Here is a 22,784-nt window from a genome sequence, read left to right as displayed (position 1 = left end):
GGTCTTAATCGGATTAAGAGTGGATTATCGTTGTCCATGTAAACGCAGCTATTGTTCTGGTTTAAAGGCAAGTGCTTGTGTTTTTGGCTTGGCAATACTGGAAAAACCTCGATGCTCTGACGCTGCTACTGACGACAAAAGCTCCTAAGGCTTGCACTGCACAGGTGCACAGGTGATTTTTAATAATCCGACTGGGGCGCCCCGAAAGTCACCACCTTCTTTCCAGCAGTGCGATTTCATTCCGTTTCGCCACCAGAATGGAAATTGACTGACTTATTGGACTGTTTCTATCAGTATAAACAAATGAATGACTTTATCGCTGCCAGTCGGTTATAAGATCAATCGGGACACTGTCGGGTTTCTGTGTGTAGAGTATCACGAGTCCGTGTTTAGCCGCCGGTGAGCAGGCAGGGCGATGGGAAAACGAAGGGGTGCGAGTCCTGTACTGGGCAAAGATTTTACACCTCTCCACAATAACACTGGTACAGAGATGAAGCTTTTTTGATAGTAAAACCCCGTATACAACTGCCACAATAAAATTTTATAATATTTAAACCTAGTATGCTAGGTGAAAAAAAAAAAAAATACTGCAAATTTGTAAAGCCACGAGTGTCTACTTTTATATTAGCCGTTAAGCACTACACGGGCACCCGTAAAACGGTAGGAAATTCCTTTTTATTTATTAAATTTTTTTGATCTGGTAAGCAGTATGCGTAACACGATTCTGAATACGAGGAACTTTCCCAGTATAAATATTCAGCCACCAATTCCGAATACGGCCCTGTGTTCGTCGGGTTCGAAATCTACATGACTTAAACAACGTTGTTTATTAATACTACACTATGTTAATGTTTATTTTTAATAATCACCTAGGGACAGGTAAATTATTTCACTTCATAAATTAAAGACAAAAACTGTTACATTTTAACCCTAGTTGTTGGGGTTTTTTTGTTGTTGTTGTTGTTGTTGTTGTTGTTGTTTTTAACAGCTAACTCACATTGTAGGGAGAAATGAGACATGTTTGATAAAGATTAATACAGTAATATGTTTATGCTGCAATCAGATGTATAAAAGTGGCCATCCTTTGTCTTGTCTACCTTCTGTACTGATTATAGAATGGCTTATTTGACCTCTCCTCATATGAATGTGGATCGAATCGACAGTCGTTAAGTCTTTTTTATTTTTATTTTTTTTAGCCCGGGACTATCTCTGATCATGGCAGCTTGGCTATAATGCTAATTATCTCATTAGTGTGGATGGTCACAGTCCGGTAAACCTGGTGTGCAGTGACTCGTTCACTGCCTGCCTCTCCACTCACTCATCTTCTCTCCAGTCTGAATGGAACAGTAGCAGTCCATCTCGCTGAACACAGCTCAATAATTCATCTGTCATCATTTTGGGAAAGCATCCAGACTTTCATAAAGTCGCAGCGTTCTCGTGGGTCTGCGTTGTGCCTCTGTCAGCCGTGCCTGCGAAGTCGCTTTTATAGAGATGAGCCTCATCTCGTCTGGATGGAGATTGCGTTAGTAAAAGGATGAGGGCAGTGAATACAAACATGCACTTAAGGTCAAACTGAAATCAAGAAGGTCTGGTTTCCTATTCCTGACAAAATATTAAAAGGTCTTCTTCTATGAGAACTGACAGTCAGATGCACTGTGGATTGCAACAGAATAATGATGAGCGCTGGAAGTGTGGGATTTGCATAACTTTATGTTCAAACGGTTTACATACACGCTTAAGGAAGAAACCCGTTCAGTCTAGAAGCCTAAGTGGTTTTTTGGCTTGTCCTCCTGAGCGAATCCTTAAATAGAAAGTTTGATGTAGAACCCCTTTACACAAAGAGCCCTTTAGGACACCTTTATTTTATTTTTTTTCTCCGTAGAGTGTCCCGTCCCCCTTCGTGAACCTTCGCGTACACATTGAGGGTTTGTGTGTGTTATTTGAACGTGCTTTGTTTATTAGTAATTTCTGTAATTCCTTATTTGATAATGTGCCTGCATCATAATTTAGCTTGGGGTAAAAAAAACAATGTTTTTAAAGTGTGTGAACAGGGCTTAAGAGTGTACTATGTCTCCGAAACAAAAATGGGCCATCGAACCAGCGTCGATCGTATTTGCGTCATTTTTGGCCCAGATCCTAAATGGCGTATTCAAATTAAAATGACGGTGAGTAAAAAAAATACTGGTAGGCACTGCGGCTGAATTCTATGAAAGCCTGTTTCTGCCACGGAGAGAAAAAAAAAAATTGCGCCTTTTAAGTTTCAGAATTGCGACTTTATTTCCCGCAACTGCGAGTTCAAATCTCGCAGATAATTGAGATAACATCTGACTTTTAAAAAATAAAAATAAAAAATTTAAACCGAGATTTTTTTTTTTTCCTCTCACAATTGCAAGTTCATATCGCACAATTCGGACTTTTTTTTTTTTTTTTTTTTCTCTCTCGCAATTTAGACATCCGCTTGACATAAAGAGCGCACTGACAAAGCATCAGTCATTCTCTATAAATAGGCTATAAATGGGGCTAATTTATTAAAGCTGTCTTTATTAACATATAACATGTAAGTCATCAGCGGTGATGAGATACAGTTGCAGGTGAAATAAACATGAATGCTGGGTGGAGTAAGATTGAACTCTTTACTTGATCATTAAATTAGTAAAAAAAAATAAAAAAATAATAAAAATGCCTTTGGAGGACGAAGTAGAATAAACAGACCAGGCATATACTGTCCAGTCAAAGTACAATTTCGATGGAAGGAAACGTGACGGAACCATACTTTTGTGTGGTTTTGAATGAAAGATCAAGCACAGATTTTCCCGTTTTCTGTCTTTTCGGACTGTCGCCAGTGTCTTTTCCGATGAATTGGTTTCCTATGTGTATGTGGAATATTTTTATGCTTGTATTACTGATAAGCCCTCCAATTCAATATCACGACCAGCCTGTTCCCCAATCCAGTTTGAGGATTTACAATTCTACACTTCTCTCTGCACCCCGCCTCTGGAATGTACCTTTCTCTTCCTATCATCTGTGCGTTTCTATTTCTCCTCTCCTTTCCGTATCCGCCCTTCCCAGCTGTTGGCTCATGTTTCCCCCTCACAGTAATCAGGCCATGCAGCTGCAGCCAACAGCTGAGCAGCGCAGGGTGAATGAGTGGAAAGCAATAAGCAGCTCCTGCAATACATCACTCCAAAAGCTGACATCATCAGCATGAGATACGAGCAGCACAAGCTTTACTCTCGGACAGCGGTGTATCACTGATCCGTGCCGCTTATGCAGGGAGAGACAAGGTGAGGGAAGGTGGCCATATGCATGGGCATCACGTACAGGACCAGGACTTCCTCTCCCGTCTAGGCTAATTGAATAGGCCAGCGTGTAATGGTTATACTGATAGCCCTGCTGGGGCTTGGCGAGTAATGAGATCGGTGGAGACTTTAGGAGTCCAAATCAATTGATGTGATCAGAAAATGTAGCGGGACTGTATAACGTCATGAGGTTTAGGGTATATTGGGTACACGTGATGTATTAATATTCCATCAATTACATATTGGTTTTCTTGCTCTTCAATTCAATCAGCCGTTAAGGTGGATAGATGAACACAGGTGCAGGTTTATGGGTGCTTCCACAATTTTCCCTTATTTTCAATGGTATTGTAATATTGACTGACGGAGTCACTTTCACGGTTGAACCTTTTTTAACCAAATTATACACTATACTGTATGGTCAAAACATTGTGGACACCTGACCATAGCAATGATGTGGGCTTTTTGAACATCCCATTCCAGATTTAGTCCCCGTTTGCTGTTATAATAACCTCCACTCATCTGGGAAGGCTTCCCACTAGATTCTAGAGCATGGCTGTGGGGATTTGCTGCCTTAGCCATAAGAGCGTTAGTGAGGTCAAATACTGATTTTAGGTGAGGAGGCCGGGGTGCAGTCGGCCAATTCATCCCAAAGGTGTTCAGTGAGGTTGAGTTCAGAGCTCTGTGCAGGCCACTCAAGTTCTTGACAAATCATGTCATGTGCACAAGGGCATTTTCTTGCTGGAACAGGTTTGGGAACTTTAGTTCCAGTGCTGGGAAATTGTAATGTGATGGTGATGGTGACTGCAATCAAGTGAGTTCCATTAGTAAGCTGGTGATTATGAACAGGGATAGGCGCTTGACTGGTGATCATGTGACGATGTTGCAGTCTGGGAATCATTGGAATTGCACTGCGACTTCGGGAGTCGCAGCCACCATCGTAGATACATCTGAGTGTAATCTGGGATTCACAATCGTGTTGTGCTTCTCTTTCTCATTATCTCTTTCAAACATGTCTTTCTTTTATCTTTCCATCCTCTCTCTCTCTCTCTCTCTCGACTCTTTAATGTAGTCAAGCATAGTTAATTGTAGTAGCCTACAGTTATTTCAGATCATATTACCGTCATACTGTCATGTTCATGTCATATTGGATATCTCATATCCTGGTAGACCCCCGTCACGATCCCCTCGGCGCTTTAACTCGTTACTTCTTACTCGCCCCGATTTCATTACAACCATCGACCGCCGCATCGATCTTTTCATTTTCACCAGTGTTAATCCGTACATGTCAGCGTCAACAACTCTCCGACGGTCTGCGGATTACTTGCGCTAGGGATCTTAACACGGAGTAGAGAGAGAGAGACTTGGCGGTCGGTTTTGAAACCTGTTCATGTCATCTGTTTGTGCTCGCCATGGGGTTTCACAGTGTAAAGTAGTCCGCGGAGTTCGCTGGTCTAAAAGTAAATTGGCTCACGTGTTCCCTGGCGTTGATCCGAGCTATGATGTCATCTACAACCAGCTAATCTGACTCTCATGTTCTGGACTTGTCCCCTCTCTGTCTCTTTTCTGGGAGTCTATTTTTGACTCTCGGCTACCACGTGTGTTAACATTTAGCCTTCTTCGCTGGTTGGCTTGTTTGGACTCCTACCTCCCGATTACTCCTTGCCGTCTTATTTCGTCGAGCTGGTAGCTTTTCTCACACTGCTAGCGAGACGTTGTATTTTGATGCATTGGGAGAGCCCCCACTCCCCCTCCATACTCAGCGGATAAAAAAAAACGCCCTATCTTTTGGTTAAATTGGGAAAAAAAAATTCAACACTGCCATCGTGTTTCCATGGTTAAATTTTCAAGAATTTGGTCACCCTTTTTGGAGCATGTTAAATCTCTACGGCTGGATGCAGTCTCCATTGATTGAGTGACCGACCGTGTGCACTGCACTATTAATCTGTACTACTCTGTCCTGCTTGAGCACGCGCATTGCCATGTTAGTAGCACACAGTATTTACTGTGAGCACGACTATACATTCCTATATCCCCCTCCCCTCCTTCTTTCCTTTTTTTTTCTTCTCTTTTTTTGTTTTTGTTTTGTTTGTTCCGTAGTGCTCTTTGGGTCACTTCCCGTAACTTCTTGGGGAATGCCATTTAACGATGAAAGTGTCGTCAATATTGCATTGATTTGAATTCATTTGAATGAATATAGTACGTTTTCGTGAATATTACTATACAGTATTAAAGGAGATATATAGGTATATTCCATCGTTCTTGTCATTCTGCATACTTCCAAAATGGGGGAGTGAATGTACAAACATGTGAAAAGCTTAACCAGGAGATCATCTGCTGCTGCAGTGACTGTCGTGCCTCCCGTCATACCGTGATTGACAGAGGTGTGTATTTGTAGTGATGTATACTGTAGCCGTTACCCACAGAATTACTATATTAATGTTGCCGCCATTTCAATCGTGTGTGTGTGTGTGTGTGCGAGGAGGGGGCTGTGTTTGGATATGTCTCGGACAGACTGATGAAGCAGAGTAGATGTGAGAGATTGCCCTTTGTAGCAGAAGCTGTTGAAACGAGCAGCAGACAAACTGTTGTACTGCATCCTGATCTAATCTCTCACACCGCTAAAGGGCACTCAGAGATGATGTAGAGTGAGGTGATGGGGACTCTGACCTACACTGGCCTGGCCTCACGGTGACCTTTAACATAGTCACATAACCTGTCTGCTAATGATCTTTTCATCGCCGCTACATTTTGTCAATATTATGTTATATTAATAGCACACGATTGTTTTTACTGTTCTACTCAAAACGTATAGATTTTCATCGTTTAAACGTGCAATAGTCGATTTAAAAAAAAAATAATAACCTGGAAGATATGTAGAGTGTGATTTTAAACAAATGGATTAAGCCATGGCCTTCGCAAAAGTGTCTTAAGTCTCTGTGAAAACCTGTTGGGAAAACTGACCTCGGGTCTGGAATACTTGTTTGTATTCGGATGCGTCTCCCGTCAGTCGATTTATAGACGCTCTGTGGGCCAACTAAGATTGTGGAGGCGGAGCTTCGTGAACATGGGTGAGAATCATTCAAATGTCGAACCCACTAAACTGTTAGAGACCTAATCCGGGGGGGTGTTTGGGGGTTGGCAGGGAGACTAATCTAACCTAATGCACCTTTAAGGAATAATTGAAGTTTCTTTTCAACCTTATCTTTATCCACTGCATCTGTAGTGTATTGCACACCTAAGTGCACCTATTGCACCTAAAAAAATTTTTTAAAAAAAGGGAAAATACATGAACTCAGTACTCAATTTGAATGCACGAATAGGGGCGGATGTCGAACGTGGTTGGTAAATCGTTCAAGTATGCGCCTGTATAATGCAAATTTACAACAACAATCATTACACTCTAGCATTTAAGGTACGTTCACACAGACAGTGATTTTTATCGCTGCAAGTCTCCAGTTTGTGTACTATGAAGGAGTAGGCGTTCCTACTACTGGTTGCCATAGTAATATTTATCAGTGGGTGGCGCGACTATGCATTCGACGTTTGACAACGACCCAGTTTTCTTGCCGTTAAAATGAAGCATTCTGGATGGAGAGCGTTTGTACACAGTAAAATCCCTGGTGTTGAATAAACACCCCGAGTGTTCATTTGTGTCCAGTGGACTTGTATAAACACTGTAGGGTGTAAATTCAACACTCTGGGTGTTAAATCATCGCTGAGGATTTTGCTGTGTACATACAATTCACCAGTGTGTGTATATATATATGCATCCTATCCTACGAGATGAAGGAGAAGCGGCGTGTGCTCTTTGACATTGCGGACATCAAACTGCGGCAAAAGCAGAAGCGCCAGACTGTCTGGGTCAAAGTGACGATTAAGACTCTCGGGCAGCATGGAGGATCACGGATCATGTGCGATCTACTGTGTTCATTCCCAGTGGTAATTGGGCATCATGGTGCTGCAGCAGGTAGAATTGCTGCCTCACAGCGTCAGGATCCCTGCTTCGACCCTGGTCCCCTAGCTCGGGTTTCTGTCTGTGTGAGGTTTCACATAGTTTCCTCCCACTGTCCAAAAACATGGCAGTAGGTGGATTAGCTCTGCTACATTGGATGTCCCATCAAGGGTGTATTCCTTCCTCATGCCCAGTGTTAACTGTCCTGATTCTCAATGCTTGTCATAGAAGGCTGGGCGTCTTCAACAGAAGGATGTCAATCAATCATACTCATTACACTATTAAATTATTTGGTCTGATTCATACATTCAGCTGTGGCTTGAACAGTGTTTCATTATAACTTTTTGTTTCATTTAAACTATGCTCATCATATCTACTTGATTTATTCACACTTTGATGGGAGTATAACAATTTTTTAAACTAAACTAGAAGTACATTATATTCTCTGGGACTTAAAATGGATTTTTCCCCCCTTCCAAATAGCAGAATAAAAGCGCCCAAAATTAAATGGAACGATATTATTATCTGAATCACTTCTAATGCACAATTCCACCTTCAGGTGGAATTCCACAATTCCACCTTGCCAGGGTTTGATGCTTATGATGAGTGAAACCAAACTATGTGCCAAGTTATTCCGGCTTCAGTATAGTAACTATAGATTTTAGCTATACAATGTGCTTGTCTTTTTTTATTTTATTTTAAATAACAGTGTCACAGTGACAGAAAGCAAATAAACAATCCGTTTGAGATACTGAAGAACCTCACACAGTTTGAGGTGAGTGTACGATGATGCAACTTTTACAATGCTAAACTATAGGTTCATGTAAGTTGTTAGCAACTATGGATGTTAGGAATACTATAATATATTATATGGAATGAACAGATAATGTGTTCTGAATAGATACGAATACAGACATGAATAGGTGGCACACTATTAGTTTATTTCTACAAAGCTTGCCCGAAGGTTCAAAGGGTATCTGGTTGAGACTAGACGTCTACATTGGGACTGGGGACCACGTGGGATGCAACAAAAAAGTTGTACATCCATGCAAGTGCCAGTGAGCAATTCTATTCAGATATACATTCATATACAGTATATAAATATATGATGTTTATGGGATGAAGAAAAAAAAAATGTTTATTGGATTCTTAGGAACTGCCTGGTCACAGTGGTTCAGTGGTTAGGCGACTAGTTTGTTTATTTCTTATAAACAGAACCGACTTAATTCTTTAGAATTAAGTGCTAGCTGGGTTCTTTGTGATGTTTTGCAGGGTCTGTTCATATTTATTTACATGTTCAAATTTGAATCTATTTCTGTAGTAGGCCACGCCTACTGCGGATTTAAATCGGAGTACAGGTACCGATGTGGATATTTGGAACGTGAGGCTAATAGCTTTGATTCAAAACTAAAGAAGCAGCTTTAGTTTGACCCCAAACACACCGAGTCGATTCTTTTGCACAGTGACCGCATGGAGAGACTACCAATCGAGAGAGTGACAACAGGGATGAGTGCAAACAAGAAATGGTGGTTTATTCAGCCTGATTGAGTGTTTGTTAATTAAGATGTTTATTGGTAGGTCAGGCTGATCGTGATGCTTCAGGAACTCAGGCACACATTTATCATCCAACTGAGTTTGTATGCAGGAGACAATGTCTTCATTTCTCTTCTTTCCTATAGAATAAACTCATTCAGACCATCATTTTGGCTGCATTTGTAACTCTTTATCAATCAAAGTACCTTCTTTGCATTTGGTCTTTAAAGCAAGTACAGCGAACAGAGCAAATATAACAACAAGCTGTGCTATTTTCTAGATCATATATCTTGTTTCACATTTGCTTTTCTCTTCCCTCTCCTGCATACCCTGGATATAACCTATTTGCTAATGTAGACTCATCCCCTTTAACAGTGTGACTGAGAGCTGGCGGGTAAATCGGCTCTGCACTTTCTGCACCGTGAGTGTGTGTGCGCGCTCACTGTTGTGTTGTTTATTTTGTGCATCCCTCCTTTCATCTTTTCCTTTCATGGTGTGGAGTGATATGTTCCAAAACTGCTTAGAGTGACAGTAATTCGTCCCCTTTGTCTGATTATATATACACATTGCTTGCGCTGGCCCACATGACATTTGCTCCACTAGGATTTGGCCCCGTGTCAAATCTAATTAATGACCCTAATGTACTGCATTCTGCAGTGTGATTACTTAAAATAGAATCCAGAAAACTGGTGGAGAAGGTAACTGGGGCAGTTTCCTCTGTGAGACATAAACCCAGCCAACTGCATCTTTTCAAACTGTTGCTCATGCTGCGTCACAGGCCAGCGTTTAACACATTCAGAGGAAAGGGCGATCCGCCCTCTTCTGCATACAAACACTGTTTTGTCTGACTTAAATATCTTCTCCTTCACTACATATGTTTTGGCTTTAAAGGAAAAAAAATCCGTCCTGAATGACCTGCATATAAATATTTATGTGGTCTTCAGTTATGCAAGAGATTTGTTTTGTAATTGAGACGACTTTTTGTTGGTCTATTTGAACTTGCGTATTGTTTTGCTGATTGCTGTTGACTAATGGTTTCCTATTGCCAAAATGCCATTTGACTGCCCACAGCTAGTGAAACCAGTGGCAATTCATCTGCCGTCCTTGATCTCGGACATCTCGTAGATCACTTACTAGCCAAGCCAAGCCTCTGCTGTAACTCAGCTCAACTGTGTTGTATATAGCTGCATTGCGCTCTGGAAATTTGAGTCCAAAATTTATTGTCACCACTACTTCTATGTTGGATTTCTCATTAACGTGCTAAGGGCGTCTGCCAAATGCCATAAATATTGAATGTTGCTGGAAAACAGTGAGCTGGAAAAGAAGTTTTTGTTCTATTGCTTTTAGGAGCTGACCGTGAAACCTGACCGTTATCGATTATGTTTGAAATTGTTGAACATTTTCTTCTATTCAACACCGTTTTAACTGCGTTAGCGATGTCTCCCTGTGACGATAGCATGGCACACAACAGTTAACTTCTCACAGAAATGCAGCATTAACAAACCAATTAGCACCAAAATCGCTAAACACATCACAGATATTTCAATATAAACATGTTTATTGTGTTTCAGGTTGGAGATTTTCTTTAATATTATTAGGCTTTTCCTCTTAAGCTCGTTAATAGCTTTGACTGCTAACGGATACAGAACGGTAAATTTGTTATACACTGTAGTTGTGTCATTATAGTAATTATTATAGTAATGTTTCATAATGACCACTAGAGGTGGTGTACTCGATCCCTGGCTCGGACCCGCGTCCGGGCTCGAGTCCGATTATGAACGAACCCGGACTTGTCACGCACTCGGGTAAATTTGTACTCGAACTCGACACGGGCTCGGAAATTTTTCAGAGTACAGTCGAGTCCACGTCGTGTGTAACATGAAAAGAAAGATGAAAAATAAATAACAACGACCCTGGAGGTGTGAGGCGAACGTGCTAACCACTAAGCCACCAACATGTTGGTGCCAACATATTGGCACCCCAAGTCTATTTTATTTGACATTTAGTCGCTTTATTCAGTTTCCCTAGTATACCTTACTTGAATACTACTGATAGACCTACCTGAGAAAACGTATCGTTATCGTGTAATAAGATTGTAGTCGTATCGCCCAACCCTAAACATTAGCATTTGGTGATTCCGGTCTTGAATTTCACGTAAAATGTATTAAAGATCATAAACTCTGCTGATAGGGAGAGTTTTTTTTTCTTCTTTTTTTTTTTTTGTTTTAGGAATGAAAAAAGTTACAAGAACAGTGCTCAGAAATGAGTTTATTGTCATTCACAGACAGATTAAAGCAGTAATAAAGCACTAAGCTTGTTGTTATGACCCTCTGCTATGCTAAATATAGCATATAGCAAAGTAACTCTACTCTGTACTCTCTCCCCTTCTCTCTCTCTCTCTCTCTCTCTCTCTCTCTCTCTCTCTCTCTCTCTCTCTCTTTCTCAGCCTTTATAACAATTTGCTGCGTAGTCCGGGCTGAAAATAATTTGTATTTTCATACACTTGCAATATAATAAAAGCTCTACATGTCCATCTATATCCCTTTTTTTTTCTTTGAAAGTATTTTTGACTGGAAACTAGCTGAGATGCTAATGGTTCATGACATGAAAAAAATACAAATTACATGGCAATATCAAGATGTAATAGTGGTATTTTTTTTTTGTTGTCATTGGTTTGTGAACGTTAAAACATCAATTTAACACCTCAGTGTTGAGTTTACAAGAAAATTGCAAGATCAATTCAATTCAGACTCGAGTCCAACTCGGCTCCTTTTGGACTCGGACTCGATTCCTTAACGACTTTGTCTGGACTCAAACTCGACAAAGCTGGACTCGGACCCCAACACTAACGACTCCTTTTAGGTTTTAACCATTAAATTCTGAGGGAGGGTCTGTGAACTCGAGGCTGTAGGGTAGAGAATCGAGTATGCCATTTTGAACGCTGTCAGGATGACCGTTAAACGTGCGTCCTTGTTTGAACTGTTTGAATTAAATACAGTTTCACGCGGCGAAATTCCGTGACCATATATGGCGTGCCTTATTTGACACGCCCATCCTTTCCGCCAAGCGAAACAGACACGCCCCTTATTACCTGGCCTTAGGCGGTGCTGAATGGGGAGCTGAAAAAAAGAGGCGGGGCGTCTCTGTGCGTTTTATTTATTTATTATTTATTTCTCTCTTGCATTTCTTTCTACTCTGTGAGCGAGCCGCTGCGTAGTGCAGGCAAAAACCCCGAGCCAGGCGCAGCTCATGCTGCTTCTGTTCTTCACATAGCTTACGCTTTTTGGACGGTTTTGTGTGGGGGTTTTTTTTTTTGGTTCATAAGAGGACGCGTGATTAACGACGGTGTTTGTTTGTTTTTTTTGTTGTTTTTTTTACAACCCCCCACCCCCTTTCTCTGCGTCGTGATCTTTTTTTGGAATGATCCGCTTTCTGACCGCCGTTGTTTCCATGCCAGCATGGGAACCGCCGTGTCCAAGAGGAGGAATCTGAGGAATGATGCTATTTCATCGGTGGCAGCAAAAGTTAGGTGAGCACGAGCTTTCCACTTGGTGTCCACATGCGCGTGCACATCAATCTGCCCCATGTCTCTGTCTAAGCACGCGCTGAAATATCTTTTCAGCACGATCTTGATCTCCTTACCCCAAGGACGCATCACTGAACCGGGATGAACACAATGCAGGTGTTTTCCACTTGTGTCCTTATTGTAAAAGTGATCATAATCTCATGTGCGTTCTAATTGAGCAATGAGTCGTTTAGTGCACGAGTGGTTCCGCAGCTTAACGTGTGTGATAACGACAGCCCATGACTGTAGCCACTTCTGCAATGCATTCAGACTACATGATGGACAATATTTCGTCTAAAGGCATTTTTTTTTTGCAACCCTGTTGTCGTCACGTGGGACGCTATGACAGAAATGCACACCCTGATGTAGCTGCATGTGTGTCAGGTTCCACTGCAGAGGCTCCCTTTGTGCATGAAGTTTTAAAACTGCATGGGAATAGCACACTTCTGAGATTTTGTGCACAGGAAGGTTATTCAGCAAGTTCACCTTCTGAGAGCAGAGCTCATGGTGTGGCACGGGTGCTGATAGTTTGGTGCACTTGCAGCTGGCAGAAGGTGAAATGCAGATCAATCCATCCATCAGTCAAACAGTCGGGAGTGCCTCGAGCTAATCGTGCCCCTGTTGAGTTATTGACATGAAGTAATCTTGTGATTTATGTACAAAGGAACATCGGCATGGAGACTACTCAACACTGCACCACATGCACTGTAGGCTGTTATCCTTCACAGACAGTGCATCGGTTCCTGTGACCAAATTCTGGTTGTTCCTTGTAGTTTATGTGCTGTTGAAGTCAATTGAATTGCGTCATGTGTCATATTTCTTAAGAAAACCATTCTGCGTGTCTTATTTTCCAAGAGAAGGTCACGGACATAACCTTGCATGCGGATCACCCTGGCTCAGTTCTTTTAATATCTGACTATCGGGTACACGGCATTCCCTACGGTCGGTGTGTGTGTGGGGTGGGGGGTGATTAAAGGATAAATTCCCTGCTCAGTATGCAGGACAGACATGTGTGCACATAGCTTTGCATACCGATTTCAGATGCAGCGTCGGAAAGATTTTGTCAAGGAACACCGAGCACCCAGATTCTCGTAACCACGGTACAGTGAAAGCTCGGACACCGATGAGCTCAGGGTGATTTGAGCTTTTTTTTTTTGGGGGGGTGGAAATGAGGAATATATTATTAATGCAAGTATGCAGAAGCCAGCAAAGTCCTGAGTGTGTTTTCTTTGAAAATGAATAATTAGACTGGAAGTACGTCTGTAGCTCCGGGGTGGTTTCTTGGTATCAGTAACTCGCACAGCGTGAGAAACAGAATTACTTATATGCAGATTTCACCACTGATGCACTATATGAGAGCTGTGCTGTAATATAGGGCCAGACTCAAAATTATAAGCATTGAAGTATTTCCATATAACATGCAACATGGTGGGGTTTTTTTTTTTGTTGTTGTTGTTGTTATTGTCTCCCCCCCCCCCCCCCCCCCCCCTTTTGGGAATTCAAACCATGTCAAATATGAAACTTTTACGTCATATCACGTCCCGATCTCAGGTTAAGTCACCTGATGATTTGATATTCTTCTTCCAGGAGTGTCTTGGCAGTGGGGAAAAAAAAAAAAAAAAAAACTATGAAAAGGCTTCAAGTTGCAGTGGATGTTCTGTTGTCTGGTAATCAATAGGAAGATCAGAGTTCAAACCCTCCTACTGGCCACGTCACTCTTCTCATCTCGTTCCCATCTCGCCACACACACCCCTCCCTTCCCAACAATCTTCTCCGAATTTTCTCAATTTCCTAAGACAGCTGTTGCACATCAGGCAAAACTGTTTCTTCGTAACGATCCAATTTCGGTGTCTTCTCCGAGCAGATGTTATTGAAATACCCTTGGATTTTAATTCATGTACTGTTTATGTGGTACACGGAAGAGTGTAACTAAAAGGGTTCTTCCGCCCCTAGGACTGTCTTTTTATTTGCTGTCTAAAGGACGAAAAAACATTTGCATCCGAGCTCCCGGTGTGAGTCATCGATCTAGGTAGAGGTTATTAAGTTATTGGTAAGGATGAATGTAGCTCTAGGTAGAGGTTATTAACAGCTATTAGTAAGGATGAACGTAGCTCTAGGTAGAGGTTATTAACAGCTATTGGTAAGGATGAACGTAGATCTACGTAGATTCTATTAACGACTGTCGGTAGGGATGAACGTAGATGTAGGTACAGGATATTAACAGCAATTGGTAAGGATGGATGTAGATCTAGGTAGAGGCTTCTAACAGCTATTGGTAAGGATGAACGTCTTGTTCTGAACATGGATGCTCTCGAAGAGCGATCAAAAACGCCCGCTGTTACTCATGGTACCACTGAAGTACCATCCAGCCTGGTTTATGTGCAGAGTGGCTGAGTCATCAATGAGGATCTCCATTGCTCTCTCATGACGCACTTGCACCAGTGTACAAACAGACACATGGTCATGGCCACCGAGAGCTGCTTGTTATTCCGCTCGCTTGTATTACTTCCAGGCAGCCATAAAACAACATAATGAAGGTGAAATAGAGGCCACTAAGTGTAGGTGGAATGTTTTTCATAAACCTTCGTCCAGGAAAGAGTGAGGATAAGAGTCGATTTAAGATCTCTACGTCTTTATACAGTAGGTCTAACTTCTTACAATATCGGTTGGTTTTTAATGTACTTTATGTTTGCTGTATTCCTCAACCTCACAGCTGTGCTTTAATTGATTAACTGATGTCTTTGGCGTAAGCTGTGCAGATCCATAATCACCGTTGGTACAGGAGTTCAACGAAGCCCCGACAAAATTTAATATTGTGTACACTTTTATATCTGAATTTGCGTTTGACGACCTCTTAACGTAAATGTTGACGATCGAGCGTACCGATGCTTGGATTGCTTCGTCAGTTTTTCACTCGGGGGTGGGGAATATCGCAAAAACATGTACAGCGGATCATAAAACATCTTCGCTATACAGGATAGAGCTATATTGCAATACATATTTTGCTGAGGTTTTGCTAACAAAACACCAACAAGGGCTACTGTAGTTTCAGAGGTCTCTGACCGCCATTTTTTAAAAAAATCCAAGAATTCCACGAAGAAAAGATGGGGAAAATGGGACAATTTTTGAAGGAAAATAGTCCGTCACTTGTTATTAAAGCACTGATACCTGACGATTATGACAATACTTAGAAAGGTTTATAATGATGTTATTATTCCATGCCTTGCGTAAGTATTCACCCCCTTGACCTTTACAGTGTGAAGGGCCTTTCACACAGAGCGCGATGACGCTCTTGAATCAAAACAGTAGATCCCTATGGAGCTATTCACACCGGGTGCAACAAAGCGAGTTATTTATTTATTTTCGACCAGTGTGTTAATTTATTTCCCCGCCGCACCGCGATAAAACGGGCCATCCGATTAGATTTGTGCTTTAGATCACGTGCCCGGAGCCGCCGCTGTTGCACAAAGGGCGACAGTGGTGGCGCTGTAGCACAGAAATCACTCGTTATAGGTTGATTGGCATTTCCAGATTTATCTGTAGTGTGCGATGGGTTGGCACCCCGTCCACGGTGACTTCCGGCTTGTGCCCTGACTTCGCTGGGATAGGCTCCAGGCTCCACGCAACCCTGTGTAGGATAGCGGTATGGAAAATGGATAGATCGATGTCTTAGATCTACAAAATATACTTCCTAATATTCAAGTTAAAAGTGGCGAAAACAGTTAGTTGAATGGAGTCCTCTGTGTGCAATTAAAGTGTCTCAATATAAATACACTGTATTTAATATAAATACCCAGAAGACCCCAGCTTTTTGTTAGAGAACATCATCGAGGAGCTGTCAGATCAGATCCGGAAGAAAGTTCTGGATTAGGATTGCGTCATAGAAAATATCCCAAACTTTGTACCCCCTTCATATGTGTAGTTGCATTTTACTTGAGTGAAGAATTTGGGTACTTTTATCACCTCTATACACGAAAACCTCACCAACGTTAATGTTTTTGGACAACTCTTTTCCTAGGAATGAGCATCTAGGCTAATGGAATGAAATTTGTGCCAAAATGTCAAAGATATACAATGAGGGAGAAGGAAAAACAGAAATGTAACCGTTTTCTATGTGTATACTTTTCTACATATACACATGACGACTTGGGCGTGTATCTTTGAGAAAAGATTTTTGGATGAGGTAGACTCTAGTGCGAACCTAAAGAAGCGAACGCCAGACACCAAACGTGTCCTGGCTGATTAACTACGTTTGGTAAGCAAGTTTAATAAGCATTTTTGCCAAACCATTCCTCTAAGGATCTCTGACTCGCATCTACAGTATTGTGCATTAGAAGATCCTCCTAGGGATTTATTTACAGTAAGACAAGAGATGCTCATTTGAGTGTCTGCTGTTGTTCAAGTCCAAGGCGGAGAGAATCTTCAGCAGCTGTTGAATGCCACTGAAGACTTCTGGGTAACGGGGCCGTCACCTTATCAGCAGCTCCACCCTAGTGGAAATGACGCACAATCCTATTGGATATCAATGAAGAAAAATATACTGTATGTTTTGCATAGAACTAGTTTGTTCTTCTCCCTGTAGATGTCTCTGAAAACGTACCGGTTATTTATGACGCCTCCACTTGCTCTTTGAAAAGCAATTTTTCAAGCATGCCTACAAATGAACACCACAAGAAAACACTCATGCTTTGAGATGTTTTTTTTTGTTTGTTTGTTTTCAACCATACCTGATGATCACCTTGTGATGAAGCCAAATCGCAGGCATTAAGAGGATAAGCAGCTGAACTAGTCAAGCTGATTGGTTTATATGGTTCTCCCCCTACTCTCTTTATCTTCCGGTGGTGAAGATCGGTGCGTGAACTGTCCACTCCAATTAGGCTTCGGGGATGAAATGATACAGATTTTAGGATGGCATTGGCGCCAGGATTATGCCTTTGACAGTTAAAGCTCCGCCTCCAAAGATGTCCGCTATTGAAACTCGGGGAAGGTTCCAGACGTCATTAGGGAGCGTTGTAGAGCCGTGGGTCTTGGAGGAAATGGCATATTAATCGGCGGTCTGTTCTGCAGGAAGGTCTCACATCCTGTGTAAACAGGCTGAACGCGCTATTAGAACTGTTCTAATGTCCGAGATATTCAACCTCGTGTCTTTAAGGAGTCAAGTGGATTTGGAAGAGGCTATTAACCTGATGACGGACCTTAGAGGCAGACTTTTCCTCCCGCCTTCCTGCACTGACATTAGGTTAAGGATTAAAGAGCTAGTGTTGTGTCCGAGTGTTTGGCGCTTTTCAGAGGGGGGGGGGGGGGGGAGACTTGGTTAAAAGAACTTAAGCACTCGAGAGATTATCGTTTATTCTCTGTTCACAGCTGCTGCTTCAGTAAAGCTGATTTCTTGTTAATAGAATGAATTGATATGACGTCGCTTGCGATCTTATAATTGCAATCTTGCTCAGCTGGGCCGTGACAGCTTCTATAAAAGGCAGCGAACAATCATTTATTTAAAGGACAGGTGGGCAGGAACTGTACGCTTCAAAGAGACAGTAGAGTGGAGATGTGGAGGGAAAGAGCAGAACGCTGCGTGAAAATGCTCTCTGTGTGCGCAGGTGTGTGTTTCGTGAGATACACGATAATGGGAGAGCTTGGGTGTTGTAGGGTGTGTAGTGTCCTGCCGAGCTGCGAGCTTTCATCAGGACTGTGTCCTCAGCGTGGTGCGGTAAGCAAGAAAGCGAGGGAAAGTGCTGCACAGAGCTCGAGGGATTGTAAGAAACCCGAAGAAAAGCCCACACAGGATTATTTCAGGTATGTTGTACTGTTTTGCCAATCACGGTGTTGTTAGGCAATTAGGGTTTTTGCTTAAACATTTCATTGAATGACCCTTTCCTTATATTTAAGTTATCCAGGCACTGTATCATTTTCCTGTAATGGAGCTACTAGAAATAGGAACTGGCAGTGAGTCATAGTACATTTACATTTACCCACAATGACTTACAGAAGTGCTTCATAGACTTGTTCAGTAACCAGGGCACTGTATAAGAATACGAACAAGCTGAAACCCTGCTAGAGAGGAGCTAGTACAATGAGGTATGTACAGCAACAAAACCAGAGAGGCTTTTAAATGATCTTGGTGAAGAGCTCGGTCTTCAGTCTTAGTTTGAAGGCAGCTGGCGAATCAGTTGTTCAGACCTCCAGGGGGCGCTCATTCCACCACCTTGGAATGCCTCGATGCCGGTCTGCAATGTCTTGATGAAGAGCCTCGATACACCTTGGTGGGAAGACCATCTCGAGGGATGGTGGGTCAAGTTGAGCTTTACATATGATATTATATACACAGTGACGTCCACTAATATCGGCACCCTGGGTAAATTTGAGCAAAGAAGGCTGTGGAAAAATTGTGTTTATTTATTTATTTTTTAAAATCTTTTGTTCAAAGAATTCACAAAAATACTCTGCTCTCATGGATATCAAACAATCGCAAACACGAAACGGGTTTATCCAAAAAAATAAAAAAATAAAAAAACTTTGTTAAATATAGGTGTGCAACAATTATTAGCACCCCTGTGAATTCATATGGGAAAAAATATCCACCCATCCATCTTCTATACCACTTATCCGACATGGTCGCGGGGAACCTGGAGCCTATCCCATGGAGCATCGGGTGCTGGGCGGGGTACACCCTGGACGGGGTGCCAGTGCATCACAGGGCACAATCACATACACACTCACACACCCATTCATACACTACGGGCACTTTGGACATGCCAGTCAGCCTACCATGCATGTCTTTGGACTTGGGGAGGAAAGCTGAACCACTATCTATATGAGAGCAGAGTATTTTTGTGAATTTGTTGAACAAAAGATCAAAAGTTGTTTTGTTTTTTTTTAAATTTCAAACCTTTATATTTACTAAGGGTGCCAATATTAGTGGAGGGCACTGTACACACACACACGCACGCGAATATCAGTTATTGACTACATTTGCTGTTATAACCCAACTCGCAGATAGATTGGCTTATGGCTGTCTCTAATTACATATCCAGTGCCTGGAGCCCCCGGGAAAGGCCAGGACCCCGGTAGGTTTCCTATTTCACCTGTGCCACATTCCAATGCGATCTTTTGTCTCCCGATTTCTTTTTTGACACAGGGCTCAACCGACGTTCTGTATTCCTCCTTATGTATTATTAATGTCGCAATTCACCAAGCAGTGGGGCATCTTGTTGATGTTAATCAAAACTCGGAGGACGTAAATGAAAAAATACGAAGCAATGCGTGAGGTCTTCAGAGGGGGCTGATAATTGCCTCTTGCTATTGAAAGGATCGTTTTCTTTTCACACCATGCGGAGAAAGAGAAGTCGCTCCAGCAGCATGCTAGTGTGCTATAAATTGCAGGAAAATCATATGTGTTAAATGGCCTCCTCTGCAGTTAAAGCTCCTCCCCCAGAGATGTCTGCCATCCAGGCTGAAGGTGTTAACGCTTGCGATTCAGTTGTCGAGGACAGAGGAGGCTGTGACGACAGCAGCACCTCAACATATGTGTGGGGGAATATATACATATATATATAATATATATATCTTGTTGATATATATAATATATTCTTATATTATACTTTTATATTTGACAACTTTAAAGTTTAAGTACATTTTAACATCAAGATCACATGCTTCCAGTCAGGTACATTTATTTTTAATAAAACCAAATAACAAAATAAAAGCTTGCACGTTATACACCATGTCTCACAAAAGCGTATTGCGACATCATTTCTAACAATATCTATGTTATATGATCAAAATTCCCAGCCTAAGTGTATACATAATCTCCATCAGTTGAACAAACATGTTTACCGGTCATGTAATTCCCCGTGAGTGTTAAAGCGGAATTGCCGAGCTATTCGCGCCGATTTGTCCTCCAGGGATCAATCAGGGAGATTGAGCCGAGTGCTCATTATGGTCATGCGAAGACCCACTTGTGTAGGTTGCACCTGAATAATTGAGAGCGTTGTCATACACATCATGCCCTCGTGTCGCAAGGCAGACTTCACATTCCTGGACATGGTGTTACACGGCCCGAGGCACTGGCTCTTACACTAGAGGAATCGCCGGCAGAGGGATCCCCGGCTGCGTGACAGCTCATGTGGAGGAGGTTGCAATTTTAAGAGAGGAGTGGGTGCTTTGGTGGTTGTGCATGTTTAGAAGAGGACGTACAGTCTTTGTCCCGCTCGGTGCGGACACCGAGTTCCGGTGTGTGTGCGCGCATTAGTTTGTGTAGGGGTATTCTCGTCAGTCTTGAAATAAACCCAGCGAAAGCCTGCCCTCATTAGAGGCTTCCTGTTCAGTTTGTCTCCGCCGATGTTTTGATGTAGAGCAGCTTCTTACAGAGCTATGACTCACAAGGGGCTCGCGCAGACCTGCGTGCCAACATATGTGGATCAGAATGAGCTTTACTTCTACCGGGTCTTCGGAATATCCGCACAATACTTAAACGGCATGTAACTTAAATCGCTGGCTGACTATATGGGATTGCCGGTTGCTTTGACTGTGTCGTGAAGGCTGCTCTCGGCGTACTCTGTCATTCAGCGCACCACCGTCGGGGTTGGTGCAGATGTCTGGCAATCTGGCTCTAGGTCCCATGATTCTGAGGTCGTTTGATGGATGGTTACTCATGAAGCCTCGTCATGCAGTCTCTCGTTATTCTTCTTCGATTCTATTCTAGCCACAGTCGCCACAGTTGATTATTTTCCCCAGGTTTTCCAATACGTACATTTTATTCCTTACGTATTCAACACTTTCGACGAAGGTTTGTTCCGAAACCTTAAAAAAAAGGTTCCTGCAATATCGTAAAAACATCCGCCGTATTGATGGTTCGCTTCACGATGCTGTTCGGACTTTGCTTACACCGCTGACGTTTCCACATACGCAAAAACGAGCATTGTGGAAACTGAAATGTTCTAAGGACGTTCCGAGAACGTTATTCCGAGTCGAAAGTTCCTAGAACCGTAATGTTCTGAGCACTTTCCGGTCAGTTTAAATTGTTAGTCGGGTATCTCTGAAATTAACAGGATATTGACATCCATTTTGAGATAAAGCCAGGTTCTATTTCTCTCCCTATACGCCAGTTTCAGGTTTTCATCCTTTTCACATGCCTGGAGAAGAAAGATTACATCGGAGTCTGCGATCGGCATAGATCTCGGATCCAATGTTCATAGTTATGTTCTTCTCTCTCTCTGTCTCTCTCTGTCTCTCTGTCTCTCTGTTCCATGTACTCCCTCTCCATCACCGTAGAGCTTTAGCACTAAGCTCTGGAAACTTCCACAAACAATCCGTGTTTAAGACTACAATCCCCGTGAAAGACGCCAGGCTACTAGCAAAGCTAAAAAAAAATAAATGAAAAAAACCCCAAAAAGTGTCACTTTTCCAAATGAGAAACGTGAAAGAGTACATGTTTGTGATCTTTTATGTCACAGCAGGCCCCCACGTTTCATTCTAGCTATTTATTTTGAAGCAGGGAAGCCCTACTGTGTCTGTGTGTCATTTTCAGAGGCCCGGCATGCCAACACGGTTAAAAAAAAAAAAAAAAAAAAAATCCAATCAAAGCTCGTTTTTGGACAGTGAAATGACTAGAAGTAATATAATCCATTAACAAATAATAGAATCCCTTCACATGAAATAGATTGAATGAAGCACACGCAAATTAAACCGAGCATCTGTAATAAAAGCATCTGATTATATCATAGTCATGAGAAAATCTAAATCAAAGTCGTACAACAATCCAGTGATACCCGACAGTGAATTTTCAGCATGTTCTGTATAGTACTCAACTAGTTTAACAGTGCTCTAGAACGCTTTGATCACGTTGATGCGTTTTCTGCGACAGCAGCTCTGACAGTAGTCACGGTTTCTATTAACTTGCACTTGTTCTAATACAGTAAGGATTCTCTAGTCAAGTCATGTCAAGTGGCTTTATTGTCATTTCAACCACATACAGCCGGTACAGTATGCAGTGAAATGAAACGACGTTAATCCAGGACCACGGTGCTACGTAAAACAAAACTACTCGAGACTACGCATACCTGCACAGGACTACGTGACGTGCACGTGTATATATACAACAGCAGTGACTAAAGACAGGAAGGTAGGCACAGTGAAGGACCGTACATTGCTGACCAGAACACGGTTCTAGTGGGGGATAAAGTGTAAATAGTGTTGCTCTGGTGGAAAAGACGGGTTGTCCGCTAATTGTAGTGCTGGCAGTTCAATTCCCGGCCCACGTGCCTCCATATGCCGAAGCGTCCCTAGGCAAGACATTGAACCCCGAGTTGCTCTAAATGCCAGGTTAGCGCCTTGTGTGTGTGTGTGTGTGTGTGTGTGTGTGTGTGTGTGTGTGTGTGTGTGTGTGTGTGTGTGTGTGTGTGTGTGTGTGTGTGTGTGGGTGAATGAGAAACAG

At 42.2% G+C, this 22,784-nt stretch overlaps 1 protein-coding gene across 3 annotated transcripts in view; it reads left to right on the top strand.

The window, feature by feature from the left end:
* The first annotated feature begins 11,666 nt into the window (after nt 1-11,666).
* The window catches only part of nsmfa (NMDA receptor synaptonuclear signaling and neuronal migration factor a), a 39,930-nt gene continuing 28,812 nt past the window's right edge, over nt 11,667-22,784 (top strand). For all 3 annotated transcript variants that reach the window (XM_053687941.1, XM_053687940.1, XM_053687939.1), the window contains exon 1: nt 11,667-12,313. In XM_053687941.1, the coding sequence (XP_053543916.1) occupies nt 12,280-12,313 (34 nt within the window). In that variant the 5' untranslated portion in view covers nt 11,667-12,279. The remainder of the gene's footprint in view (nt 12,314-22,784) is intronic.

Source organism: Ictalurus punctatus, chromosome 18, assembly GCF_001660625.3.
Source record: "Ictalurus punctatus breed USDA103 chromosome 18, Coco_2.0, whole genome shotgun sequence".
NCBI classification, from domain to species: domain Eukaryota; kingdom Metazoa; phylum Chordata; class Actinopteri; order Siluriformes; family Ictaluridae; genus Ictalurus; species Ictalurus punctatus.
This window is presented reverse-complemented; position numbering and strand designations above follow the sequence as displayed.